The following is a 24,514-nucleotide window of genomic DNA, read 5'->3' as shown; positions in this document are numbered from 1 at the left end:
GTAGAATCTTGGCCAGGGCCTCAGAACAAACTTGTCTCAAATCCTGTCTTTCCTCCTCTCGAATTCCTCGAAGCCGTATAGCAAACTCCATTGCCCTGAATTGTATCATGACAATCTCGTTTTCAACTCTTTGCATTTTATTGTCAACATCAGCAATTTTATAATCATTGTCTTTCATCTTAACAATAACTTCTGATTTAAGTTCTTCAACTTTAAAATCAACTTTCCCAATAAATTCTGCCAGGCCAGATGCCACTTCTGATATTTTTTTGGTCACCTTGTTTTGGTTCTGTTTCACCATATCTTTAACTTCATTAATTTCCTGCATAAATTCCTGATGTGATTTTTGAAGTTTATCATCTATCTCCTGTTGAGATTTTTGAAATTTATCATCCAAAGTTTTAGAAATAAATTCTTTTAAATCTCCCACATCAAATTCTTTTTTCTGAGTCTGTAGCTGTTGAGCAGGGGGAAGCTGCGTTTCATGTTTGTGTGGGGGGGATCCCCCCCCTGTTGCCTTCCCTTCCTGCTTCTTTGAAGCCATCCTGCCACGTGATCTAGTTTTTCTAAAGAGGGAAGTTCCTTTTCCTTTCCCTCCTGCACAAAGACTTCTAAAAAAGTCCCCCAGATTTGATCAAATAAAGGTTGAAGTAAAGCAAAGTCAAGTATTGAAAAGGGAGAAATTTTCCACTTGTTTCTCTTATTACAAACAAGGCAACTTTGTAGCAACTTGGAAACTTTGTAACAAAGCAAGATAACTTCACCAATCCACACTTGCTGGCTCGTTAACTCTAAGGCTGAGCGCCATGTTTTTTCAAAGCACTTTCACTCATTCGCATTTTTCTCAGATTAAAAAGTCAACAAAGCGCTAATACTTGCGTTTCCAAGTTTCAGGCTTCAGGTAGTTTCGCTGTTTATTAAGGCTGGTTCTTTTCGCTTTGAGTTTCTTGCAGCCGGCTTGTTCTGCAAAAGCAGAATCGTCCCACGTCGCCCAGAGTTTCAGCAGGTTGGGAGGGAGCCACGCCTGTTCTCTCCCCAGAAGCTTCCCTGGGGGGTTACAGGGGCTCGACCTGTGCCCTGCAATCTCTACTTCATCAATCCTGTGGATTTTGAAGTTTTCGAGCCGCTTCTTCGTCGCGAAGCGGCTCTACAGGCGGCGGGGCTGGCGGAACTTCAAAAGGCACCGCCGTCGCCGAAGACAGGGAAACCGGAAGTCAATGATCTACACATCTTTAAAACATCATTCCGGCACCAGGAAACCTATATAGATTTTATCATTGGTAGCCACTAGGGCCATGAATAATAAGAACCTTAGCCCAACCCAATTGCAGTTGCTCCAAATGGGAGAATAGCTATTCTGAAATGTTTTTCAGCCTCGGGATAAGGATAACAATGAAAAGGTGCATGGAGAAATGTATTTAATAATAAAATATATAGCAATACATAAGTAGGATTAGTCTTCTTCATCCTCATCTCCTTCTTCTGAACTTCTGTAGATATAAAAGGAATAAAAGATGATATCACGATGTGGTTATAAAACTACATATTCTTCTAATCAGTCAGTTCAACTTTTGTCAAGCTATTATTCTCTCTCTCTTTTTTGACAAGTTTATTGGTTTCCCCCCAATACACACCCACATATTTTTTGAAATAGAGTATTGACCATATCATATCGTATCATATATAATTCATCATACCCGAATATATTTTAGTTAATTATAATTTCTGCCGAAATATTCTTTTTCCATATTTGTTAATCAAATCTTAATTTTTCTATTCTTATTTTTCTAAACAGTATCTTCTTTCACTCTTGAATTCTATTTTTTCTATTCTTAATCATATACGTTCTCCTTAATTTTATTTTTTATTAATTCAATCTTTATCTTAATATAGTTAAACGTGTTCGGGGATGCCTTTCTTCCATTTTATCTTTTTTGTTTTACAGCAATCTTTCTTCTCTTTCTAAGGAAGCGAGGGGCCAGTGGTCAGGAAAGGGTTAACAGCCAGATCCTGTTAGATCGAGTCAGACAGTTGAGAAGCTCTTCCTCCTGTTGCTGCTTCCCAGCTTTCTGACTTGATCTGATTAGATCAGACGCACCCTGCAATTTCTCCTATAGCCTAGAGCTAATTATTATTGTTATTGACATTTTCCTCTGGTGCTAACAGCGAGAGGGGCTTCGGTCCTATTCCGCTGACGATCCCTGTGGGGTGGTGGGATTGAGGCTCCTTATAGTTGAGCCTCTCCCCTCAGCAGCGTGAAAGACTCACGTCTGAACCCGCTGCAGGAGCCTCCCCCTTTGGGTAGCAGGCTCCCTTCTGTGCGCTGGACTTTGAATTTCACGCCCCAGTGAGCTGCCACTTTGGCTGGCAAGCGAAACCACGCTTCAATCTGCCGCTTCCAGGGCAGAGACGCGATTCCACCTCATTGAGCGCTTCCCTGACTGCCGGCAGCTGCCTTGCTGGTGCTTCTCCCAGCCCACGGATATCACTTCTTTGGCGTTCCTGGGGGTTTCCCTTCATATGCCCACCTCCTACCTAGCTCGGAAGTGGGAACAGCGGCACAGCCTTCAGACTGGTAACACTTATTGATCAGGCTCTGGGGGAAGTGGTGTTGCGTTTTCAGTCCTACCACCTTTGTAATCGCAGTCTCCTTACTAAGATGCCATTAGCAGTGGCCTTATTTATTTATTTATTTATTTATTTATTTATTTATTTATTTATTTATTTATTATATTTCTATACTGCCTTTCTCCCGTAGGACTCAAGGCAGTGTACAGTCAAGAAAAATACAGATACACAAACATCATAAAATTGCTAATTAAAATTATTATTATAACATAGTTTGGCCCAATTAAATAGAACCTAAAATTAGATAACATTTTAAAAACATTCACATGTTCATATGTTTAGCCCCGCCTGTTAGAACATCAGGGTTTTGAGGGCACAGCGGAAAGCACGGAGACCAGGGATATTTTGTATCTCAGGGAGCAGTTCATTCCAAAGGGTTTGAGCCCTCACAGAGAAGGCCCTCCCCCTGGGAGTCTCCAGTTGGCATAATTTGACTGACGGTACCCTGAGTAGTCCCTCCCTGTGAGAACAAACTGGTTGGTGGGAGGCTATTGGTGGCAAAAGACGGTCTTGTAGGTACCCAGGTCCTAAGCCATGGAGCGCTTTAAAGGTGATAACTAACACCTTGAATCGCACCTGGAAGACCACCGGGAGCCAGTGCAGCTCACGTAGGAGAGGTGTTACATGGGTGCAACGAGCTGTGCCATAATCACCCGCGCAGCTACATTCTGGACCAGTTGGAGCCTCCGGGTGCTTTTCAAGAGGAGCCCCATGTAGAGAGCATTACAGTAGTCCATATGGGAGGTGACTAGGGCATGAGTGACCATGCGCAAGGCGTCCCGATCCAGAAAGGGACACAACTGGCGGATCAGGCGAACCTGATAAAAGGCACCCCTGGCCACGGCCGTCAAATGATCTTCTAAAGATAGCCGTGAATCCAGAAGGACACCCAAGTTGCGGGCCCTCTCTGTGGGGAGCAAGATCTCATCCCCAATTGTCAGTGATGGTACCAGCTGACTATACCGGGATGCCGGAAGCCACAGCCACTCGGTCTTGGAGGGATTGAGTCTGAGCTTGTTTCTCCCCATCCAGATCTGCACGGCCTCCAGGCAATGGGACATCGCAGCAAGGGCATCATTGGGGTGGTCTGGGGTGGAGATGTATAGCTGTGTGTCATCAGCATACTGATGAACACTCACCCCGAAACCACGGATGATCTCGCCTAGCGGTTTTACATAAATGTTGAACAGAAGGGGTGAGAGGACTGACCCTTGCGGCACCCCACAAATAAGGTGTCTCGAGATCGACCTCTGCCCCCCTGCCAACACAAACTGCAAACGGTCAGAGAGGAAGGAGGAGAACCACCGAAGCATGGTGCCCCCTATTCCTAACCCCTCCAGCCGGTGCAGTAAGATACCATGGTCGATGGTATCAAAAGCCGCTGAGAGATCTAATAGAACCAGGATAGAGGAGCAATCTCTGTCCCGAGCCCTCCAGAGATCATCCACCAACGCGACCAATGCCGTTTCCGTGCTGTATCATGACCTGAAGCCCGACTGGAATGGATCCAGATAGACAACTTCATCCAGGTATTGGGGTAGTTGTCACGCCACCACACTCTCAACAACCTTTGCAACAAAGTGAAGATTGGAGACTGGACAATAATTTGATAATATAGCTGGGTCCAGGGAAGGCTTCTTGAGGAGGGGCTTCACAACCGCCTCTTTCAAAGCGGCGGGAAAGACATCCTCACTCAGAGAAGCATTTATAATCCTCTGGAGCCAGCCTCGTGTAACCTCCCGGGAGGCCAGTACCAACCAGGAGGGACACAGGTCCAATAAACATGTGGCAACATTAAGCTTGCCCAGAATCCCGTCCACGTCCTCAGGAACCACAGAGTCAAACTCTTCCCAGATAACGCTCTCAAGACCTACCTCCGTCTCCTCCCCTGGATCTACCCAATCGGAGTCCAGGCTTCCCGAATCTGAGCGACTTTATCATGCAGGAATTGTACAAAATCCTCAGCTCGACCCTGTAAGGGATCTTCCTGTACCCCCACCTGAAGTAGGGAGCGGGTCACCCTAAACAGCGCAGCTGGGCAGTTCTCTGCAGATCCAATAAGAGCGGAGAAGTAGCTAGAGTTCGCCGCTCTTATCACCACTAGGTAGGTCTTAATATAAGACCACACCTGTGTTCGGTCAGATTCAGAGCGGCTTGTCCTCCAATCGCTCTCCAGGCTTCTTTTCCAACTATTTTAATAATGCCTCATGGCCATTAGAGGCCTCCACCATCCATCTTAGCAAGATGGCCGCTCGCCACCCCAAGGCTCCAAAACGCCAATCTCCAGAGGACACCACACCGGGCCCTTCTACATCTGGGCCAGCTAAAAAGACCAAAAAGACCCATTCCTCCAAGGAGGAAAAGGCTGCTGCAGCCAGGGCAAAGGAGGAACTCCGATTGCATCAAACAATCGAACACTCTATCCAAAAGGCCCTTCGGGAGGCCTCAATTAGGGAGCTTCCTGCCCAACCTGAATCTGGCCTCAGACAGGTGGAGTCTGCCTCTCAAACCTCTCTTGCTCCACCTTCTGGAGCCTCACTTATGGAGACTCCTGCAGCCCATCGCCCATTATCCCCGGATGGGAATAATTATGCATCCCCCTTGCAAGGGGAAGTTTGGGAGGCCCTTTTTGGTCCACAATCTGACCCTCCACCGCTAAAGGCTGCCCCATCACTGCCATTGCAGGAATCTGTTGTTCCATCTTCTGACCAGGCCATGGGGGGCACAACAGTGGGCCCTGCCATTCCTCCTGAATTGGCTTCCTTCATATAGGAGGCCATCTGGAAAGGGGTCCAATTGGAGCTGCAGTGCAGGACCTCTTCTTGGGTCTCTGCTTCTGCTTGTTCTGAGATTGATGTAGAAGGGTCTCAGGCAGCCATCAATCCAACTTCCACTGGAGCTGTGGCCCCTTCCATTGTCTCCACCAGTCACCCTTCCTTCACGGAAGAGGATGCCCGTGACCTAGACCTCTCTGACGATGAGGATTTAATGCCAGACCAGCCAGCATTTGTGGGCCTTTTCAAGCCACAACTTTTTCGATCCCTTTTACATAAAACAAAGATTGCTACTGGTCTGGGGTCCACTTCCTTGTCCGCGCCCCGCAGGGAAGAGGCTGCACCTCCTGTGCCGCTCTTTGAGGAACCGGTTATCGAATCAGAAGAGATTCCTGGCCCGAAACTCTTTAGAGATGTCCTCAAGAAGCAATGGGCCACTCCAGATTCAGGGCCTAACCCCAATCAGCTGGACAGACGTCTATATAATCTGGCCCCGGAGCTAGCTAACTTCTCCAAATTCTGATAGTTGACCCTCCGGTGGCCGCTCTTTCTGCTTCCTCAAATTTGGCAGGTCCCCCGAGGACAACCTCCATCCGGAGGATAAATGCCTCGAACAATAATTGGTTAAAACTCATCAGGCGTTGGCCTGGGCGGCTAAATCTGCCCTAGCTTCCTCATTCTTTAATAGGGCATCAATATTGTGGCTCCAACAATTGCAGGATAGGCTTCCCGTGTTGGATACCAGGTCCCACCAGGACCTTAACAAAATTTTGGCCTCCCTGGAGTTCTCCGCTGACACGACCCTTAATTCATCCTGTTTTGCGGCCAAGGCGATTGGATCCTCAGTGACCTCTCGCCGTTTGCTATGGCTCCGCAATTGGCAAGCAGATGCCAAATCTAAGTGGTGCTTGGCCACTTCCTCATTTGATGGCCCTTCCCTTTTCGGAGCCCCCTTGGAACCATTACTCATAGAATCAAAGGACAAAAAGCGTATCCTTCCTAATGTCTCCAGGAGGTCGGAGCATCGGTCCTCCGCGGCTCCTTTTCATTCCTTTCATCCCTTTGATCCCCCCTACTCAGGGGCTCGGTCACCTAGGGCATTCCCGCCCAGATAGACAGGGTTCCCAGTCCCAAAGAGGGCACATCAGACGACCATTTCGAGGTGGCAGCGGCCGCCCATTCCGCAGGTCTCGATAACTGCACGTCCAACCCTCCCATTGGGGCCGCCTGGCTCTTTTTGCCAGCCAGTGGGAGTCTATAACTTCGGATGCTTGGGTCCGGGAGATGGTTAGGTGGGGCCTCTCCCCAGAATTTCTCTCCACTCCTCCCAACAGGTTTCTCCGATGCCCTCTTTCTCGGGATCGGCCAAAATGGCTCCTGCTGGTAACGACCATTCAACATCTATTAGAAATTTGGGCCATCGAGTCAGTACTGCAAAAGCAGCACGGACAAGGGTTTTACTCGTGCCTGTTCATCATTCAGAAATCCTCGGGAGGATGAAGAGCCCTTCTGGACCTCAAGTCTTTGAACAGCTGCATCTTGAACCACTGGCGGTTCAAGATGCAGTCCCTCCAATCCATCCTGGAGGGTCTTAGAATCAGGGACTTCCTCACGTCAGTCGACCTGACGGAGGCTTATTTGCATGTTCCCAACCATCCGGCTTATGTCAAATTTCTTCGGTTTTGTCATGCGGGTCGCCACTACCAGTATCACGCCCTTCCATTTGGCCTTTCCTCGGCTCCCTGGGTGTTCACGAAATTAATGGCCGCTCTTGTGGCACACCGCCGAGCTCGAGCAGTCCATATCCAGTACTACCTAGACGACCTTCTCATCCAATCGAGCTCAGAGGCTCGGGCGTGTCGGGATCTGGAATCCACCCTCCAGGTCCTGATGGCTCATGGCTTCTCTATAAACCAAGCCAAGAGCCATCTGGTACCCATGACCTGCATCCAACACCTCAGGACTATCATCGATACGGTTGAGAGCAGGGTCTATCTTTCCAAGGAGCGCCTGTCCAGCCTGCGGTCCCTGGTCAGGTCTGTCGCTCAGGGCTCCCCGGTCTCCCTGGCGACTCTTTCTCACCTCCTGGGAAAGATGGTATCATGCATCGGTATTGTACCATGGGCCCGTCTCCACTGCAGGGCTCTGCAGTGGTTTCTTCTCCCATATCAGAAGTCTCAGATTTCGGCCTCCAACCAAATTGTTCACCTTAACCCGTCTATTCTCCAGTCTCTCCGATGGTGGTCTTCCCAGGCCCTTCTCAAGGGGAGGGAGTTCAGGGAGCCCAATCAGCTCATTCTAATGACAGATGCCAGCCTTCACGGCTGGGGGGCCCACATTCAATCTTATATGGCCCAGGGTCTCTGGACCCCAGAAGATCTAGCCCACAACATAAACTGGTTGGAGCTCCGGGCCATCCACCTGGCTCTCCAGGCCTTCAAGCACATTGTCAAGGATCGACACGTGATTGCCCAGATGGACAACGTGGCCGCCAAGGCCCATGTGAACCACCTGGGGGGGACCCGCTCTTGCCGCCTCATGGAGGAGGCCGAGAGATTGGGAGCCTGGGCGGAGACCAATCTGAGATCCCTGAGGGCGTCTCACATTTCTGGACTCGTCAACACCCAAGCCGATTGGCTGAGCCGCGTGGCGATGGACCATGGTGAATGGCAGCTCGACCCATCCCTATTCCTACGGATAACAGACTGGTTCAGGACCCCAGCCATGGATCTGTTTGCGACACGGGAGAATCACCAGACAGACCAATTCTTCTCCAGATTCCCGGACCCCACGGTGGAAGCCATCAATGCCCTCCATTGGAAGTGGCCCCTGGGCCTCCTCTATGCTTCCCCCCCTTTCCCTTCTACCCAGGGTTGTCCAGAAGCTGCTGAAGGAGCGGGTGGAGCTCATCCTCATCGCGCCCCACTGGCCTCGCCGGCCCTGGTTTGCCGATCTTCAGGCTCTATCAGTACTTCTTCCTTGGCGTCTTCCTCCTGCCAACATCACCCTTCACCAGGGATCTCTCCGCCATCCAGACGCCGCCTGGCTTCAGCTGACCGCCTGGTGGTTGAGCGGCAGCTCCTAGCAGACTCCCATCTGCCTGACGGCATGGTCAATACCATCCAAGCGGCTTGCCACGCCACCACAATCCAGATATACGGGGCTACCTGGCGCTCCTTCGCGAGATGGTGCTCGTCACAAGGTCTGGACCCATGCTTGGCTTCAACTGAACAGGTACTGATCTTTCTCGAGACAGGGTTGGATGCGAGCCTCGCTTCAAACACCTTACACAGGCAAGTGGCTGCTCTTCCATCCTTTGTTGGGGTTCCCGGCGTTCCCTGGCCCACCGTCCCTTGATACGGCTATTCCTTAGAGGGGCTTTGAATCTTCGACCCCCCCCCAATTCACTGATACCCCACTTGGGATTTGCCGAAGGTGTTAGACGCTCTCACACGAGCCCCCTTCAAGCCTCTCCGGAGGGTAGGCCTGAGATTTCTTTCTTATAAGGTTTCCTTCTTAATTGCCATTACCTCCGCCCGCCGAATTTCAAAGATGGCGGCCCTCTCCACGAAGGATGACCTTTGCGTGTTCCACCCGGATAGGGTGGTTTTCCGCTTAGACCCAATCTTTATTCCCAAAATTAACACACCATTCCACAGATCCCAGGAACTGATACTACCTGATTTCTGCCCCCACCCTTCCCACCCCAGGGAGCGTGTATGGCATTCCCTGGATGTTCAACGGGCTCTATGTATTTATCTATGTCAAACATCCTCCTTCCTTCGGTCGGAGGCCCTCTTCGTTTCCTTTCAGCCGTCCAGTCTGGGATCCAAAGTTTCTTCTTCCACGGTGGGGCGTTGGTTGCATGCGACCATTGCCTCGGCCTACGAGGCCCAGTCCCTGCCGGTCCCTAGGTGTATCACTGCCCATTCCATACAGAGTGTGGCTAACTCGGTGGCATGGGCTACCCAGGCCTCCCTGCAAGACGTTTGCCAGGTGGCCACCTGGGCTTCTCCAACGCTGTTCATCCGCCACTATAGGATTGATCGCTTCGGCGGAAATGGCCTTCGGCTGTCAAGTTCTTCAGCAGGGCTGTGCGGAGCAGTCCTCCACGTCCCAGGCGGATCCCTCCCTATACGTCTTGGACTTTGGCATGTCCCTTTCCTGACCACTGGCCCCTCGCTCCCTTAGAAAGGGCATTGACTTACTGAACGCCCATTCTGTGGGTCGAGGGATCAGTGGTCAGCCCCACCCTTTGTTTCTGCTGGTCTGTGTCATCCGTGGCACTCCTTTCTCTTCTTTGGTTTCAGGTCAGTGGGTGCGTCGTCAGACATCTCATCCTTCGTCCAAAAGCTGGGAAGCAGCAACAGGAGGAGGAGCTGTCAACTGTCTGACTCGATCTAACAGGATCTGGCTGTTAACCCTTTCCTGTCCACTGGCCCCTGGACCCACAGAACAGGCGTTCAGGTAGGTCAACACCCTTTCTCTTCCTCTCCCTCCCTTCTTTGGTCCTTCCTACCTCCTTCTTCCCTCCTCTCCTATTCCTTCTCTACTTCCCCTTCCTTTCTCCCCTTTCTCCTTTCCTCCCCCCTAACCTTCCCTCCTACTCTTATTCCCCTTTCCTGTCTTCCTCTCTTCTTCCCTTTCTTCTGTTCCTCTCTCTTCTTCTCCCTTCCTTCAATCTCCCTACTCCTTCTTCTATCTCTCTCTATTGCTGTATTCATTTTCAACTCAGTGTTTTTTTCCTATGGTGTCCAGGCATCCCCGTTTTTCTCTCCCTTTATTGCATATATTCCTCAAAATATTTTAAAATTCTTACATTATGTTTCAACTTGTTTCATTTTTACCTTAAAATCTTTCAACTTAATTAACTTTCCACCTCTTATTTCCATTCAATAGTTATTCTTCTCTTTTCCTAATATTTCAATTAGTTCCTAATATTTTAACATATAGACCATTTCTATATGTGCTGGTCTACTTATAGCAATTTCTTACATCATTTATTTAACATTTCAATTTCCTTTCTTGCTTCAATTTCCTTTGTTTTTTCAATCTTTAGCACACATTTCTTTACTTTCATTTCAATTTGATGTCTTAATTTCAATTAAGTATTCCCTTTTACAGTAATCTATATATTTATTCCAGTTTGTTTCTTACATACCACTTCTACTACTAATGCCATTCTCTTAAATCAACATCTCATTGCTTTAATTCCTTTCTACTACATTTTTTTCTTCCCCGTTTTAACCATTTTCCTTTACACTCTCCTGAATTCCACTTCTTGATATTTTCTCCCCCTTTTCCCCTTCACTTATTTCTTTCTTCCTCTTCTTCTTTTTGTGTTTATTATATCTGCATCTTTCTTCCTGCATCTTTTCTCTGATTTTTAACTTTATTACCCTTTTAGTTCTCCCCCTTTCTCTTTTCCCATTTCCTTCTCTTTTCTTCTTTTTTGAGAGATATTTCTATTTTTATTTTATCACTGTTAATCTCAGTGTGTTCATCTATATTTTTCCTTCAATTACTTTCTTTCCCACATTATATTCTTGCTTCTCATTTATCTTTTCTCTTTTTTTTGTATTCTATCCAATCCTCCACTTCTTTGTTTCCCTTAAACACATCTCGCACCTTTTGCAACATCTCCCTCAATTCCTCATACTCATGTTCCCAATTGTCCATATTTTCAGTTTAAAAAGAAATAACTTTTAAATTTATTTTTATTTTCACCTATATATAGTTCAAATTCAAGTCCATTTAATGTCTTTTTTGTTTTCTTTCTTCTTTCCAAATAGTATCCAATTCAATTCCTTTAAAGCCTCCCCAGTTCAAGGTTATTTCAAGTTCTTTTTGTAATCTTACTGCAGCTGTTTAAACAAATACTTCCCATACAGCTTCTCATGTTGATTTAAGTGCAATATTTCTTTTCTATCAGCAAATGACTCTCTCCAATCCACAAATCCCCAGTCAAAAGTATCAAATCCACAAAAGTAGTACTTTCTATTCTTCAATTAGTTCCTTTTGTTGTTAAATAAATGCTTTTACTCAATTTGCTTTTCTTTATATTTATTCTTAATTTCTTCCAAGTCCAATTTAAGTCCAGGTGGTTAGTTCTCCTTTTAGGGCTTTTGTTTTTAAAGTCCTCTTTTTCCCCCCCTTTGCTTTAAATTCCCAGATGCCAATTAGCCACTTATTTCAGGTTGGGATCTCTTTCAAAATTTAAAAAAGTTTTTTCTTCTTACCTATGAGTTGGTCAATCACTCATTCGGTAACAATACTCCGTTTCATTATCACTCCTTGTTCTTTTCTACCTTATCTTCTGTGTAGCAAACCTGGCTTTTGATAGCTCCTAAAGACTGTCTTCCCTTGCTGCTGGGTCGGAGGCTGATACAGACACTTCAGGGAGATTGCAACCTCCCTGTTCATGCCTGCCTGTCCATTCTTCACTGTCTCTACAGGACAGTTGTGATCCCTGGGGATCCACTAAAGCAGCTGAGATATCAGCATTTTCCAGGAGCCCCGGAATTTGCTGTACCACCATTGGCACTGGCCACACCCCTCCTCCTAAACTATTATTCTCATAATAGATCCAGTACCCTAAATCTCAGGTGCTTCTAAAGTAATATCTATATAGCAGGGGTGGGTTCTACTTACCTTTACTACTGGTTCACAGCGGGGCCATGCGCGTCTGCTAACTTTGCTCGCATATGCGCACGCTTGTCTGCGCATGTGCAGAAGCATTTTGATGACATCAGGGTTGGTGGGTGGAGCCTTCTGCCGGTTTTACTACCGGTTCTATAGAACCGGTGCGAACTGGGGGCAACCCATCACTGCCATATACTGAGGTGACATTATTTTTTTGAGAAGAGCAAGAATTTCAGTATTTCTGAGCTGCATTTCAACAACACTATCACAGCCAGTTGCTTTAAGAGAAAAGGCCCTGGTAACCACCCATAGAATCTTCTCACAATAGCTACTTTGGGTCGCATCACTTTCTATCTACGTTAAGGGAGAAGTGAAGCCATAAGGTGAGCAGTAAGTTTCCAGAGGCCTCGTATTGGCCTTCCAGCAAGACTGAGGAAAGAAATATTAGGTTCCGGCTTCTCTTTTTTGACATGTTTGAATGAAATTAATCAATAAATGTTAAATAAATGTTATAAGACACCTGGAATTACGTATATGTGAGTTTGGCAATTATATACACTTGTTTAATAAATAAATGAAATGCATGACTATTTCTATCTCCCTATAAACAAACATCGGTGCTAAATAAAATATTTCAATAGGAGGAATACAATGGGTGCAACTAAAAAAAACAGGGTACTGCTTATTCCTAGTATTTGGGAGGTTTCTTATTGTGGCATCCAAATGTAAATGTACTTAGGAATAAAACACACTATATCCTCTGGGGTTCATCTGTGAATTGGTTATACATATCAGGATGCATATTCTTGTATCAAAATGAGAATTGTAACAGGCAGAACACAATATTATCTTGCCTATTGAGATATTTTAACAAGTCTTTTGAGTTTCTGTTTGTTTTTCACTTCTCAACAATCCTGCAATCTTTTCCTCTAGTTTGCCAACTCAGCCTCATCCTGCACATCACAGTACTTTCTGTCCTGAGTAGTATAGCTAATTACTGTACTAGTATGCAGTATTGCAGGCTAACTCTTCCCATGGTCAAAAGTTATACCCTGACTGGCACAAGGTTGGTATACCCTGCCCTTCCAAGGTTGGTATTGCCGCAATATTGTTGAGGGCATTATTCTGACACTATAAACAGCTCAGAGAGTGCTGTAAACCACTGTGGGGTTATATACAAGTCTAAGTGCTATTACTTTTGCTAATTCTGTTGTAAGATACTAGCTTCTTTGACAGAAAGCAATGATTGACTTCTAAATCTGCATTTCCAGTTTCTATTAAACTGAGCTAATATGAAAATGTCATTATATATGTTAACATACATTGGAAAATATGATCCCCCAAACTAAATATATTAAGACAATCTGGAATGTCAGGTATTCATGTGCAAATTCTTATATTCTCTCCATGAATTGCAATATTGCTAGGCTAGATTTTTCAGAAAGGACATACATTTTCTGAGGAAATCTAGACAAACATAGGAAAATCACCTAAAAATAATTGAAGCGTGAACCTAATTTTTCATATCCACTACAGAATACATATCCTGTATTCTAGCAAAGTCACATACATACACATACAAATCTACGGGGGGGGGGGGGGGAAATATCCATTCCTTCTTTATATTGTTAGAGAGGAATAATAGTTTTATTGTTTAATGTTTTATTTTAGATTTCATGCTATTTTAATTATATAGTGCTCTAGCAGTGGACTTACTAATTTACCAAGCATTTCCATTACTAAAAAGAGCCATTTGTCCAAAAGTTACTGCAGGTTTTCTGATTATTCTTCAAAGAGTAAATATAGGATCCAATGTAAATACAAATGCAAAAGCAAAACTGAAAAATCTGTTAGAATCAGATAGATGGAAAAATGATAGGAAATTACACCCACATGTATGAAACAGAAACATATAATGAATATGGGGCCTGTTTCGATGGATGAAGTGGACAGGATCATGGGTCGACTGGGTGCCTCCACATGTTTATTGGACCCTTGTCCCTCCTGGCGTGTTTCTGCAGCTACTGATGGTACTTCACCCCAAAGCCACGGATGATCTCGCCTAGTGGCTTCACATAAATGTTGAACAGAAGGGGTGAGAGGATTGACCCCTGAGGCACTCCACATATAAGAGGCCTCGAGGTTGACCTCTGCCTCCCTGCCAACACGAACTGCGACAGGTCTGAGAGAAAGGAGGAGAACCACCAAAACATGGTGCCCCCCATCCCCAACTCTTCCAATCGGTGCAGCATGATACCATGGTCGATGGTATCAAAAGCCGCTGAGAGGTCTAACAGGGCCAGAACAGAGGAGCAACCCCTGTCCCAAGCCCTCCAGAGATCATCTACCAACGCAACCAATGCCGTTTCCGTGCTGTGCCCAGGCCTGAAACCCGACTGGAATGGATCTAGATAAGACGTTTCCTCCAGGTACTGTGGAAACTGTCGTGCGACTACACTCTCGACAACCTTCGCCACAAAGCGAAGGTTGGAGACAGGACGATAGTTGGCTAATACTGCTGGGTCCAGGGAAGGCTTCTTGAGGAGAGGCCTCACCACCGTCTCTTTCAAGGCCATGGGGAAGTAACCCTCACTCAACGAAGCGTTAATAATTCCCTGGAGCCAGCCTCATGTAACCTCCTAGGAAGCCAGTACTAACCAGGAGGAACACGGATCCAGTAAACATGTGGCTGCACTAAGTCTCCCCAGAATCCTGTCCACGTCATCAGGGGTCACAGAGTCAAACTCTTCCCAGATAATGTTCTCAAGACTATTCCTCACCACCCTGCCTGAATCTACCCAGTCAGAGTCCAAATCCCCCCGGATCTGAGTGATTTTGTCATACAGATATTGTCCAAAATCCTCGGCCCTGCCTTCCAAGGGGTCCTCCCGCGCTCCCGGGTGGAGCAGGGAGCGGGTCACCCTGAACAGGGAGGCCGGACGATTCTTTGATGACGCAATAAGAGCGGAAAAATAATTAAACTTTGCCACTTTTATCGCCACTAAGTAGGTCTTAATATGCGACCTTACCAGTGTTCGGTCAGATCCAACTACTACACTGAAAGGCGAGTCTGCTCCCTTTTGTAATAGGGGTTTGGTACTCCAGAACAGGAAAAGGTAAAAAGTTGTTGCTCTTTTGTAGTTTTTCTGCTTCCTTTTCCTATTTGCTACTAGAAATATTTGTTTCTATTGTTGAAGAATAAAATAAGATGATGAGATGATGAGATGTTTGAGACATTAAGTATCTTCTAATGCATTCTGAACTTCAAAAATTCTTAAAGCGAAATACTCCTGACTTGCACACTGAAGCTACTTACGTTTTCTTTGACGTAGCTTCAGTTCCTTCTTCTTCTGAAGCCCTGGTTAAAAGAAAAATTAAAAGCAGAATTTAAGTATTGTTCTGGCAGCAGTTGAATATTTTATCTTCACCTGGTCAGCTTGCCCTAGTCATTTATCTGTTTATTCATTCAATTTAATTGCCACTCATCTTCTTCCTAAGCAAGCCTGGGAGGCTTACACCATAAAAGATAAACATTTCTAAGATTATAGAAACAGTTATAATCAAAGACAAAGTTAATAAATAAAAGATAACTAAAAGATAAAAGATGGAGAAGGAGGAAGGGGGATGCTCAGTGGGGTGGAGGAGGTGGGATTGCCTCTTAATTCACCAGCCACCTCCAGTGTCTCTTGTTGGGGCCCCAAGCCATCTGGCAGAGTCAGGTCTTCAGGTCTAACCTTATGGAAGGTCTGAAGGGTGGGAGACGATCTCACCTCAAGGATAAGTTGCCCCAAAGGGCAAGAGCCACAGCAGAGAAGGTCCTTCTCCTGGACCCTAGCAGCCACAATTCCTTGACTGATGGGGCCTGAAGCTTGCCTCCTCTGCTGATTTGAGTGGGGTGGGCCAGCTTCAATGGGGCAAGACTGTTCCTCAAATAGCCTGGACCTATACCATGCAGAACTTTAACCAACTCTTTGAATTGCACCCAGAAGCAAACCAGCAACCAGGGCAGCTCTTAGAGCAGTGATGTAATCATGGCCATTCTAGGAGCCTCAAGAACTGCCTGTGTTGCAGCAGTTCTCTGCATCAGTTATTGCTTGTATGTAAACTTGCTTTCTGTATGGGTTCCTCATGCACTAGAGCTACCATTTGAGCCTATTCCTTCCAAATACTACTGCTTATGACTTGCTTTTCTTTGCCTCTCCAAATTTTATTTTGTTTATTTATTTATTTATTTATTTATTTATTTATTTATTTATTTATTTATTTATTTTTATTTCTATACCGCCCTTCTCCCGCAGGAGTCAGGGCAGTGCACAGCCAAAATAAAACATCGTATACAAAATTTAAAAAACAATTTAAAAACAATTAAATAATTTTGGCCCAAATAATTTAAAACAACCCAAATTAAAACCGAATCAATTAAAACTGAGAGGACGGGATCAAGCCAGCCCAGCTAGATGGAATAAGTGTGTTTTTAGGGCCCGACGAAAAGTCCGGAGGTCTGATATCGTGCGTATCTTTTATTCATAAGAAGGTTCTCTTTCATCTCACATTGTGGTCTCTTCTGTTGGGCCTAGAGGACAGTCAACCCCATATTTAAGTCTTCTTTTATCTAACTTCCAGTCAGGTTGGAACAGAGTTTTCCGGTAAATGAATTTTACCGGTCAATACACAAAAGCATTGTGCAAGACCTTTCTCCATCCCTATTGTCCCAGCAAACACATCAGTTTTGTAGCATCATTAACTCCATTTACTTACACTAAAGAGAGTGAGAAGATTTCATAAAACCTTTCTTAATGTGCACCAAAATAAATTAAGCCTCCCTGGGAGGGAGGCACTCTCTGCTGCTCAAATTTGGGCAACAAATTATTTTGCCCAGTTTCCCGCACTCAGCTAGAAACTCTCATTTGGGTTTTGGGAGTGGGGCAGTCTGGAAAGAATGCTGCTTTTTGCCTTATAGTTTCAACCAGGTTACTGGGTGATAGAACTAGGAGACATCCTTTGCTTCCCAATTCAGTTCTCCCCAATTTAAATTTTTAATTCAGAATGCTCTTAGAATCTGAAATGAGTTTAGCTACTAAAAATGGACCCTTTATTTTTCCAGATTATTTCGTACTATTACAATACAGGAGGAATTAGGGTGTTACAATTATGCATGCAGTGTATTTTATATTTAGTTTATATATGCAAAGGTTTTTAGGTTTGTAAAATTGTTGATTTTAATTCTGATGAAATTGCAATAGTAACAGTACAAATTAGATGTTGTTTTAAACAAACGCATTACTTAGAAATAAATTGGGGAAAAGTTCTAAGTTAAAGAACAGCCCTTGACAGACTATACTACTCACTCAGTCTTTGTAGTGGTTTCAGTAGTGGGTGTCTCTTTTTCAGACCTGACAAAGAACAGACAAACATTTTAACAGAACAGAACTTAAAAAGAATTCTGCTGCAGCTAAGATTGTCTCCTTCCCAATAAAACAATTTGTATTATTTTATTCGTTTCCTGGTATGATTTGATTGCTTATTAGTAACCTATGACTATCAGTGTTGTATCTTATGATTCTTGATGAATGTATTCTATTTCACTTTTCTTTATGTACACTGAGAGCATATACACCCAAGACAAATTCCTTGTGTGTCCAATCACACTTGGCCAATAAAGAATTCTCCTCTTCTCTTCTCTTCTCTTCTCTTCTCTTCTCTTCTCTTCTCTTCTCTTCTCTTCTCTTCTCTTCTCTTCTCTTCTCTTCTCTTCTCTTCCCAGGAAATATCTTGGAGGAAAAAGGTTATAAGTTAAATAACAATCCTTGATAGACTCTACTACTCACTCAGTCGTTGGTGAGGTTTCACTAGTTGCTGTCTCTTTTTCAGACCTAACAAAGAAGAGAAAGGTGTTTTAACAAAACAGAAGTTAAAAAGAACTCTGCTACAACTGAGATTGCGGTCTTCCTACGGACACATTATCCTGGGAAGGATAATGGCTCATTTCTTTTCAAACTTCTTAAAATGCAAGGAAGTTTTAGACTGGATTTTCTCAACCTCAGGAACTTTAAGATGTTAATGGCTGGCTGGCTAGGGAATTTTGGGAGTTGACATCCACTCATCTTAAAGGTTCTATTATTGAGAAACATGCTGTAGATAAATTGTTCTCTGGAACGTGGCTACCATGAGCTCCAATCTATTGGAAAATTTTGTTCTCCTGAGCAAATTAAGCCAAATATTGCTCCATCCCAATTTGCTTGCCTATAGATAGGGCTGGAATTTTGAGCAGCCTCTCCTCTTAGTATAGCAACTATGAAACACAATCAGTTTCTATAAATATGATTAAGAAATTCAATAGCAATAGCACTAAGACTTATATACTGCTTCAAAGTGCTTTACAGAGTCAGGTTTACAGAGTCAGCATATTGCACCCAACAATCTGAGTCCTCATTTTAATGACACTGGAAGGATGGAAGGCTGAGTCAATCTTGAGTCAGTCAGGATTGAACTCCTGGCAGTGAGCAGTTGAGTTAGCCTGAAATACCGCATTCTAACCACTGTGCCATCATGGCTCTTTCATAAACTGAATGAATTAGAATCTATGGGTGGCTCTACCTTCAAGTAAAGGAATACTATCCCACACATATAAGTCTACAGATACTCACAGTTTCTTTGAACTGGCCTTTTTAACAGGCTCTGGAGCTGGAGCTGGAGCGGGAGCGGGAGCGGGAGTGGGAGTGGGAGCAGGAGCTGGAGCCGGAGTCGGAGCCGGAGCCGGAGCCGGAGCCGGAGCTGGAGGTTCAGCTGCTGCTGGTGGGGGTGGTGGCATTATCTCACTAGGAAGATAAAGCAGAAACAGAGATTAATCCAAATTTAACTGGTTAATAAAGAACAAAATTGTGATCTTTTATTTCCTTATGTGAACCCAGTATTTCACAATTTCTCTAAAGGTAGCAACAATTGTGTATTTGCGCATAAGAATTCTAAGATGGTTTTACTGCAAAACCCAGGGCCTCACTATTGTTGAATTTGAAGTCTAGCTTTTCCAAAACGTCTAAGCAGACTCTTCTAGCTTTTTTCAAGCCTTTGATTCTGATATACATTTATTTATTTTATGTATTCTGATTCTGCTTCAGCTTGTTGATTCATAGTTCAGAGTGTGACTTAAAGGATAACTGGGTTAAACTGTTGGACCAGGTGTGGGGAGACCCAAATTCAAATCTCCACAAATGTCATGGAGCCCTCCCAGTAATTTGGAGCCAGTCACTTCCTGAGATAAATCTACCTCACAGGTTTGTTGCTGTTGGAATAAAATGAGTGGGAACTCCCCTGTTCCCACTCATTTTCCCACTCGCCAGCTAGTTTGAATTCAAGTAAGGGTATGGCTAGCTAATGAGAGCTAAATAGCTTGAAATAGATCTATACTAGTCTCCCTTTATTTCTTTATCAGCGAAATATAAATTTGGTATAAAATGGTTTGTTGTGAATGTGACTGCTTGAGGGCTCCTGGATTGGAGTTGAAAGGCAAAAGGGATGTAGTACGCTCCCTCCCACGTGCTGGGGTAGACCAGGTGTCTCGATAGAAAAAACACTTTTAAAAAAAAGTCTGCTCAGTTACTCAATTGTGTTGTAAACAGCACTCTAAGCACTCTAATAATTTGATTTCAACAAAAATGCAGAAGAATTGCTGTGGTGCTCTAAATTTTAAACAGGAAAACAACATTAGTAATAGTTTTGTACTATGTGTAGTAACTCACGTTATTTCCACAGGAAAAGGCTCAGGTATTTCTGGAGATCTGATAAAGAGCAGAAATTACAGACTTTGTTGTTCAACAATAAGATCTATGTTTTTTTTATTTTTTTTTGCAACTTGTATGGTTTGTTCTTCATGTACAGCTTTTGTACATGATGGTTGTAAAGAAACCTATTTTCATAACAATATTACACACATGAGTTCTGTAGTGGTGTATGCCCATGTTTAGAGAAAATAGCCATTGCCAGAAAACCTAACCCTAACCCAGCAAACTACAGAAGCAGTATATGAAGAGAACATCCAAATTTTGCAGTCAACAAGGGCAACATCTGCAATTGTGTACATTTTTCATTCTTGCAGATATGTTGTGGCATTTCTATGGAATGCCAGACTTTTTACCTCTATAAGAAATATTTGTATGGCTGCCCATCTTAAACAAAATTTTGGGTAGTAATAACAATAAAATTAATAAACCAGAAAATAAAACTATTAAACCATAAAATGAAAACAAAAACTAGGCTCCACAGTCATTCCTTTGGGATGTTTCACCACCAGCTTCAGATATTCTTTTCATCCCTGCACTTGGTTTTGCTAAATGTTTTTTTTGGGGGGGGGAGTGTTCCATAAGGTAGCGACAGCCACAGAAAAAGGCTGAAAAAGACCTCCGACCTCCCACTAGATGGGAAGATTTCAGGAAAGGACCTGGAGCATTCCTACCATATCTGATCTAATAGGAAGAGCAGATACTGTCAGGGAGAAGAGAAAATCCTGCAAATATCCTGATCCCTGCCATGTAGGGATTTAAAGGTGATAACCAAGAGCTTAAATTACCCTCAGAAGAAAACTGGGAGCCAACACAGCTCGTACAACAGAGGTGTAAGATTGGCAAACCTAGGGCTGCATGTGCCACTGCTTTTGAGGCCAGTTGTAGCTTCTGAGTTGCCTTTAAGGGCAGTTGAAGTTATCTTCAAGGGCAGCCCCATGTAAAATGCATTGCAGTGATCTCATTTTGGACAAATCCAAATTTGTTCCAAGAATTTTGTAATAAAAAAGTATAAAGATGTTCTCTAAATTGCAGAATGGGATGATTCCCCCTCTAGCTTTATTTTGGTCATGTCATGCAGGGGAGTTCACTGGAGAATGCAATTACATTTGGAAGAGTCAGTGATTAAAGGAAGCCAGGCTGTCAAAGAACATGGTGGCTGGACACTATCAAAGCCTGACATCAACCAGAGCAGACAAAAACTCAAGGAAGTAGTGCAAGATAGGAAGATGTGGCGAGACCTGGTCCATAGAATTGCCAAGAGTTGGACATGATTAAATGCCTCCTCCTCCTCCTCCTCCTCCTCCTCCTCCTCCTCCTCCTCCTCCTCCTCCTCCTCTTCGTCGTCTTCATCCTCCTTGTCCTCTTCCTCCTTCCCCCCCCTTCTCCTCATGATGCTTTGTGAATTTCTTTCTTGTAATTTGTGCCAAAGGGGAAAAAAGAAAAGAAAAATACCTTGCACTTTCACGACTGAATATCACTTCGTCTTCGGAGGATTCTTCATTATGAGATTTATCACTGCTGTATTTTTTCCATACTTTATCAAGATACATATCCTTAAGCCAAGGAGGCTTGTCAAAAGAAGATGCTGAAGTCTAAGCATGAGGAAAGGATGTGAAAAAATGATAATAAAACTTCAGTCTGAGATTTTAATGTTCGTGTTGCATTTTCATTTTATTTATATCTCAGATTCAAATTCCAGATCCTGGAATGGAGGTTGTTCCTGAAGGAATATGTGGCTAGCAAATTAAAGCAAACTTAACTGTGAACTCCTAATTAGGTTACGAGTTTTAGCTCTCTCTTTTTCTATGATAGAGAATTCTGGAATGTATTTTGTACTTCTGCTAATTAGTGTTAGTAGCCAGTAATATTAGTAGTTAGCTGCAGTTTAAAAAATATTAGCATCCCTAAACTTTGCAAGTGTTGTTTGCTTAATATATGTTATTTAATTTGGGTTTAATTATGATGTATGAAATAAATATATGTCTTAATGTTGTATGGAAATAAGACTTTTATCAATTCATCTGGTCATTACAACTCTGGTTTTAGTGGATTGTTACTATTATTCTTATAGGATCTTTTCAAAAGACCTATCTTGCTTCATGCATGCTATCTCCCACATTAATGGGTTTGACAGAACTGGAAAAGATACAGTAGTTGCAAAATCTTCCAAAGCCAAGTTTGTTCATCTTGGTATATTTAATAAGTCACAAATGGTTGTAGCAAAACTTTTCTCCTGAAAAGATACATTAGGAATATTGATAAATACACAAAATACATAAAACTATAAGATATGGTTTCCACATCTGACTCAATACACTTCACTATAATACACAATACAGCCATTGTGATTTATTCCATAAATAATTTTCTGATCATCTAAGTTTGGCACAATGTAGGAATTATGTCATAAAAATGCCTATCAAAATAGTTCAAAATATTGTTTTTTTCCTAAATACTATAGCATATATTTGGACATTTCAAATTGTGAGTTATCTAGAAATTACAGGTGTAGGATAGGCTGGGCTGCAGACCATTGGCTGATACAACAGCCTTCTTCTCATTCTACAGAGAGAAGCTAGAGTGGTTCTGAATTACTTCTACTTGAGCAGAAAATAAGGATGCCTCCTGTTCCTGAAAGCAACTGATTGGCTTACAGGATCCAGAAGAAATGGTGAGAAGCCAGGGAAACTGGCAACTTCAGGAGGAATAGTTTGGAAACTGCCATCTTTGTCCATATTACTGTCAATATGGAGCAATTATCCTGCCTGGCTTAAATCACTTTAAAACTCAATGAATGACTTTAAACAGGAAAGCTATGGTATTTTATGGAGTATAAAACACACATTAGTTTTTGGGGAGGAAAACAAGAAAAAAGTAATTCTGCCTCTGCTTCCCAGCATCCATTGGTATTCATCTGGCTAGTGTCCTTGCAGCAAAGAGCAAACAGCCTGATCAGCTTCAGCACATTATGGCAGCCTGATTCAGTATGAGCAGCTGATTGGTGGTTGGATCGGCCTCCCAGAATACCGCCAATTACTTGTTCCAAGCTGCAGGGATCGCCACAGCCCATTGCCGCTTACATGTGTTGTGTTTTTGGCCTCTGTGTGTCATGTTTTCAGCCTCCGCACGCTCCATTTTAGACCCGTTCCTGGCTGCGGGGATCACCACAGCCCATCACCGCTGATCGCTGCTTCCGCGCATCACATTTTCAGCCTCCACACATGTTTTTGGCCTCTGTGTGTCACGTTTTCGGCCTCCGCATACCCCATTTTTGGCCTCCATGCATCGCATTTTTGGCTGGTTTTTGTTGTAGGCCAAAAACAGGGCATATGGAGGCCAAAAATGTGATGTGCAAAGGCTGAAAACGTGACACGTGGAGGTGGCAATTGGTGGCAATGTGCTGTGGCAATCTCCGTAGCCTGGTCTAAAATGGAGTGTGTGGAAGCTGAAAATGTGATGCATGGAGGCCGAAAATGGCCAAAGGTTGGAGGGCGGGGCTTTGGCAACATTCAGTGTATAAGATGCAGAGATATTTCCACCCATTTTTGGAGGGGGGGGAGTTTTGTCTTATACTCCGAAAAGTATGGTACAGTTAGAGAGATGGCTGGAGACTTCAGTTACCAAGTAAAAGCCAATCTATATTAAACACTGCAATCCAATCCTCAAGCTTACTTAATCAGAAGAAAACCTAATTAATATACTCCCAAAAGGAATTAAACAAACTTAAGTAACATCCAATTCACACATAAGTGATTCCACGCAGCTTGCAAAATTTTAAAAAATCCACCATTGTGACACCTTAAAATGTATTTTTATATAATAATTATAATAATAATAATAATAATAATAATAATAATAATAATAATAATAATTTCTTCTATTTGATAAATATGAAACTCAGTCAACTGAACATTTAAAGATGTGTCATAAATACCATTGACTGGTGCTAATGGTTGATGCAGATTGCTGCCAGCATCCTAGGTATTAACCAAGTATCTTCTTAAAATATATAATGTTCTGACTAGCAGTTTTTTGCAGTTCCACTGGTGTTATTGCAAGAAGCTACAATTTGTTGATGTATCTTATAAAATTCTTGGATATGGTACCAAGTGCCCTGATGACAATGGGTATCACTGATACATGTTTCCTCCATAGGCTTGTAGTTTCGATGGCCAGGTCACAATATTTCATGATTTTGTTCCAGTTGTTTTTTTTCAACTCTGGCATCTCCTGGTACAGCGATATCAATAAACTGCTTCGGCCCTTGACAACCACGATGTCTGGCATGTTGTGTTCCAGATGACGATCCATCTGTATTCAAAAGTCCCACAAGATCTTCACCTTCTCATTTTCTTTAACTTTTTCCAGTTTATGTTCCCATTACTTTTTGGATACAGGTAAATCATATTTTTTACATAATGACCAGTGGATTAATTTAGCAACTTGGTTGTGTCTAGGTTTGTAATCAGTTTGTGCAATTTTGCTGCATTCACATATTAAATGTGAAACAGTTTCGACTTTCTTGTTGCATAGTTGGCAGTTTGGATTGTCAGTGGATTTTTGTATCTTTGCTTTCATGGCATTAGTTGGTAGTGCTTGTTCTTGAGCAGCGTGTATTAAACCTTCTGTTTCTTTCTTGATGGTTCCCATCTTAAGCCATGCCCATGTGAGGTTGTCATCACATGTTCC

General features: G+C 43.5%; 1 protein-coding gene across 2 annotated transcripts in view; it reads right to left on the bottom strand.

Annotated features, from left to right (window-relative positions):
• Positions 1–1,403: 1,403 nt before the first annotated feature.
• The window catches only part of LOC117665020 (uncharacterized), a 28,682-nt gene continuing 5,571 nt past the window's right edge, over positions 1,404–24,514 (bottom strand). The window contains exons 5-11 of one of the 2 annotated variants that reach the window (XR_015733852.1): positions 21,278–22,058; positions 19,784–19,822; positions 18,692–18,862; positions 17,873–17,917; positions 17,393–17,437; positions 15,361–15,402; positions 1,404–1,490 (exon numbers count right to left, since the gene is read on the bottom strand). Coding sequence is in view for 1 of the 2 variants with exons in the window: in XM_087892222.1 (XP_087748348.1) it covers positions 1,454–1,490; positions 15,361–15,402; positions 17,393–17,437; positions 17,873–17,917; positions 18,692–18,862; positions 19,784–19,822; positions 21,278–21,417 (519 nt within the window). In the remaining variant the exon portion in view is untranslated. The remainder of the gene's footprint in view (positions 1,491–15,360; positions 15,403–17,392; positions 17,438–17,872; positions 17,918–18,691; positions 18,863–19,783; positions 19,823–21,277; positions 22,059–24,514) is intronic. The other variant, XM_087892222.1, reaches the window with a different exon arrangement.

The sequence above is a fragment of the Pantherophis guttatus genome, chromosome 4, assembly GCF_059756535.1.
Source record: "Pantherophis guttatus breed Tessera chromosome 4, ASM5975653v1, whole genome shotgun sequence".
NCBI classification, from domain to species: domain Eukaryota; kingdom Metazoa; phylum Chordata; class Lepidosauria; order Squamata; family Colubridae; genus Pantherophis; species Pantherophis guttatus.
The sequence above is the reverse complement of the archived record's forward strand: the minus strand, read 5'-3'. Positions and strand labels throughout refer to the sequence as shown.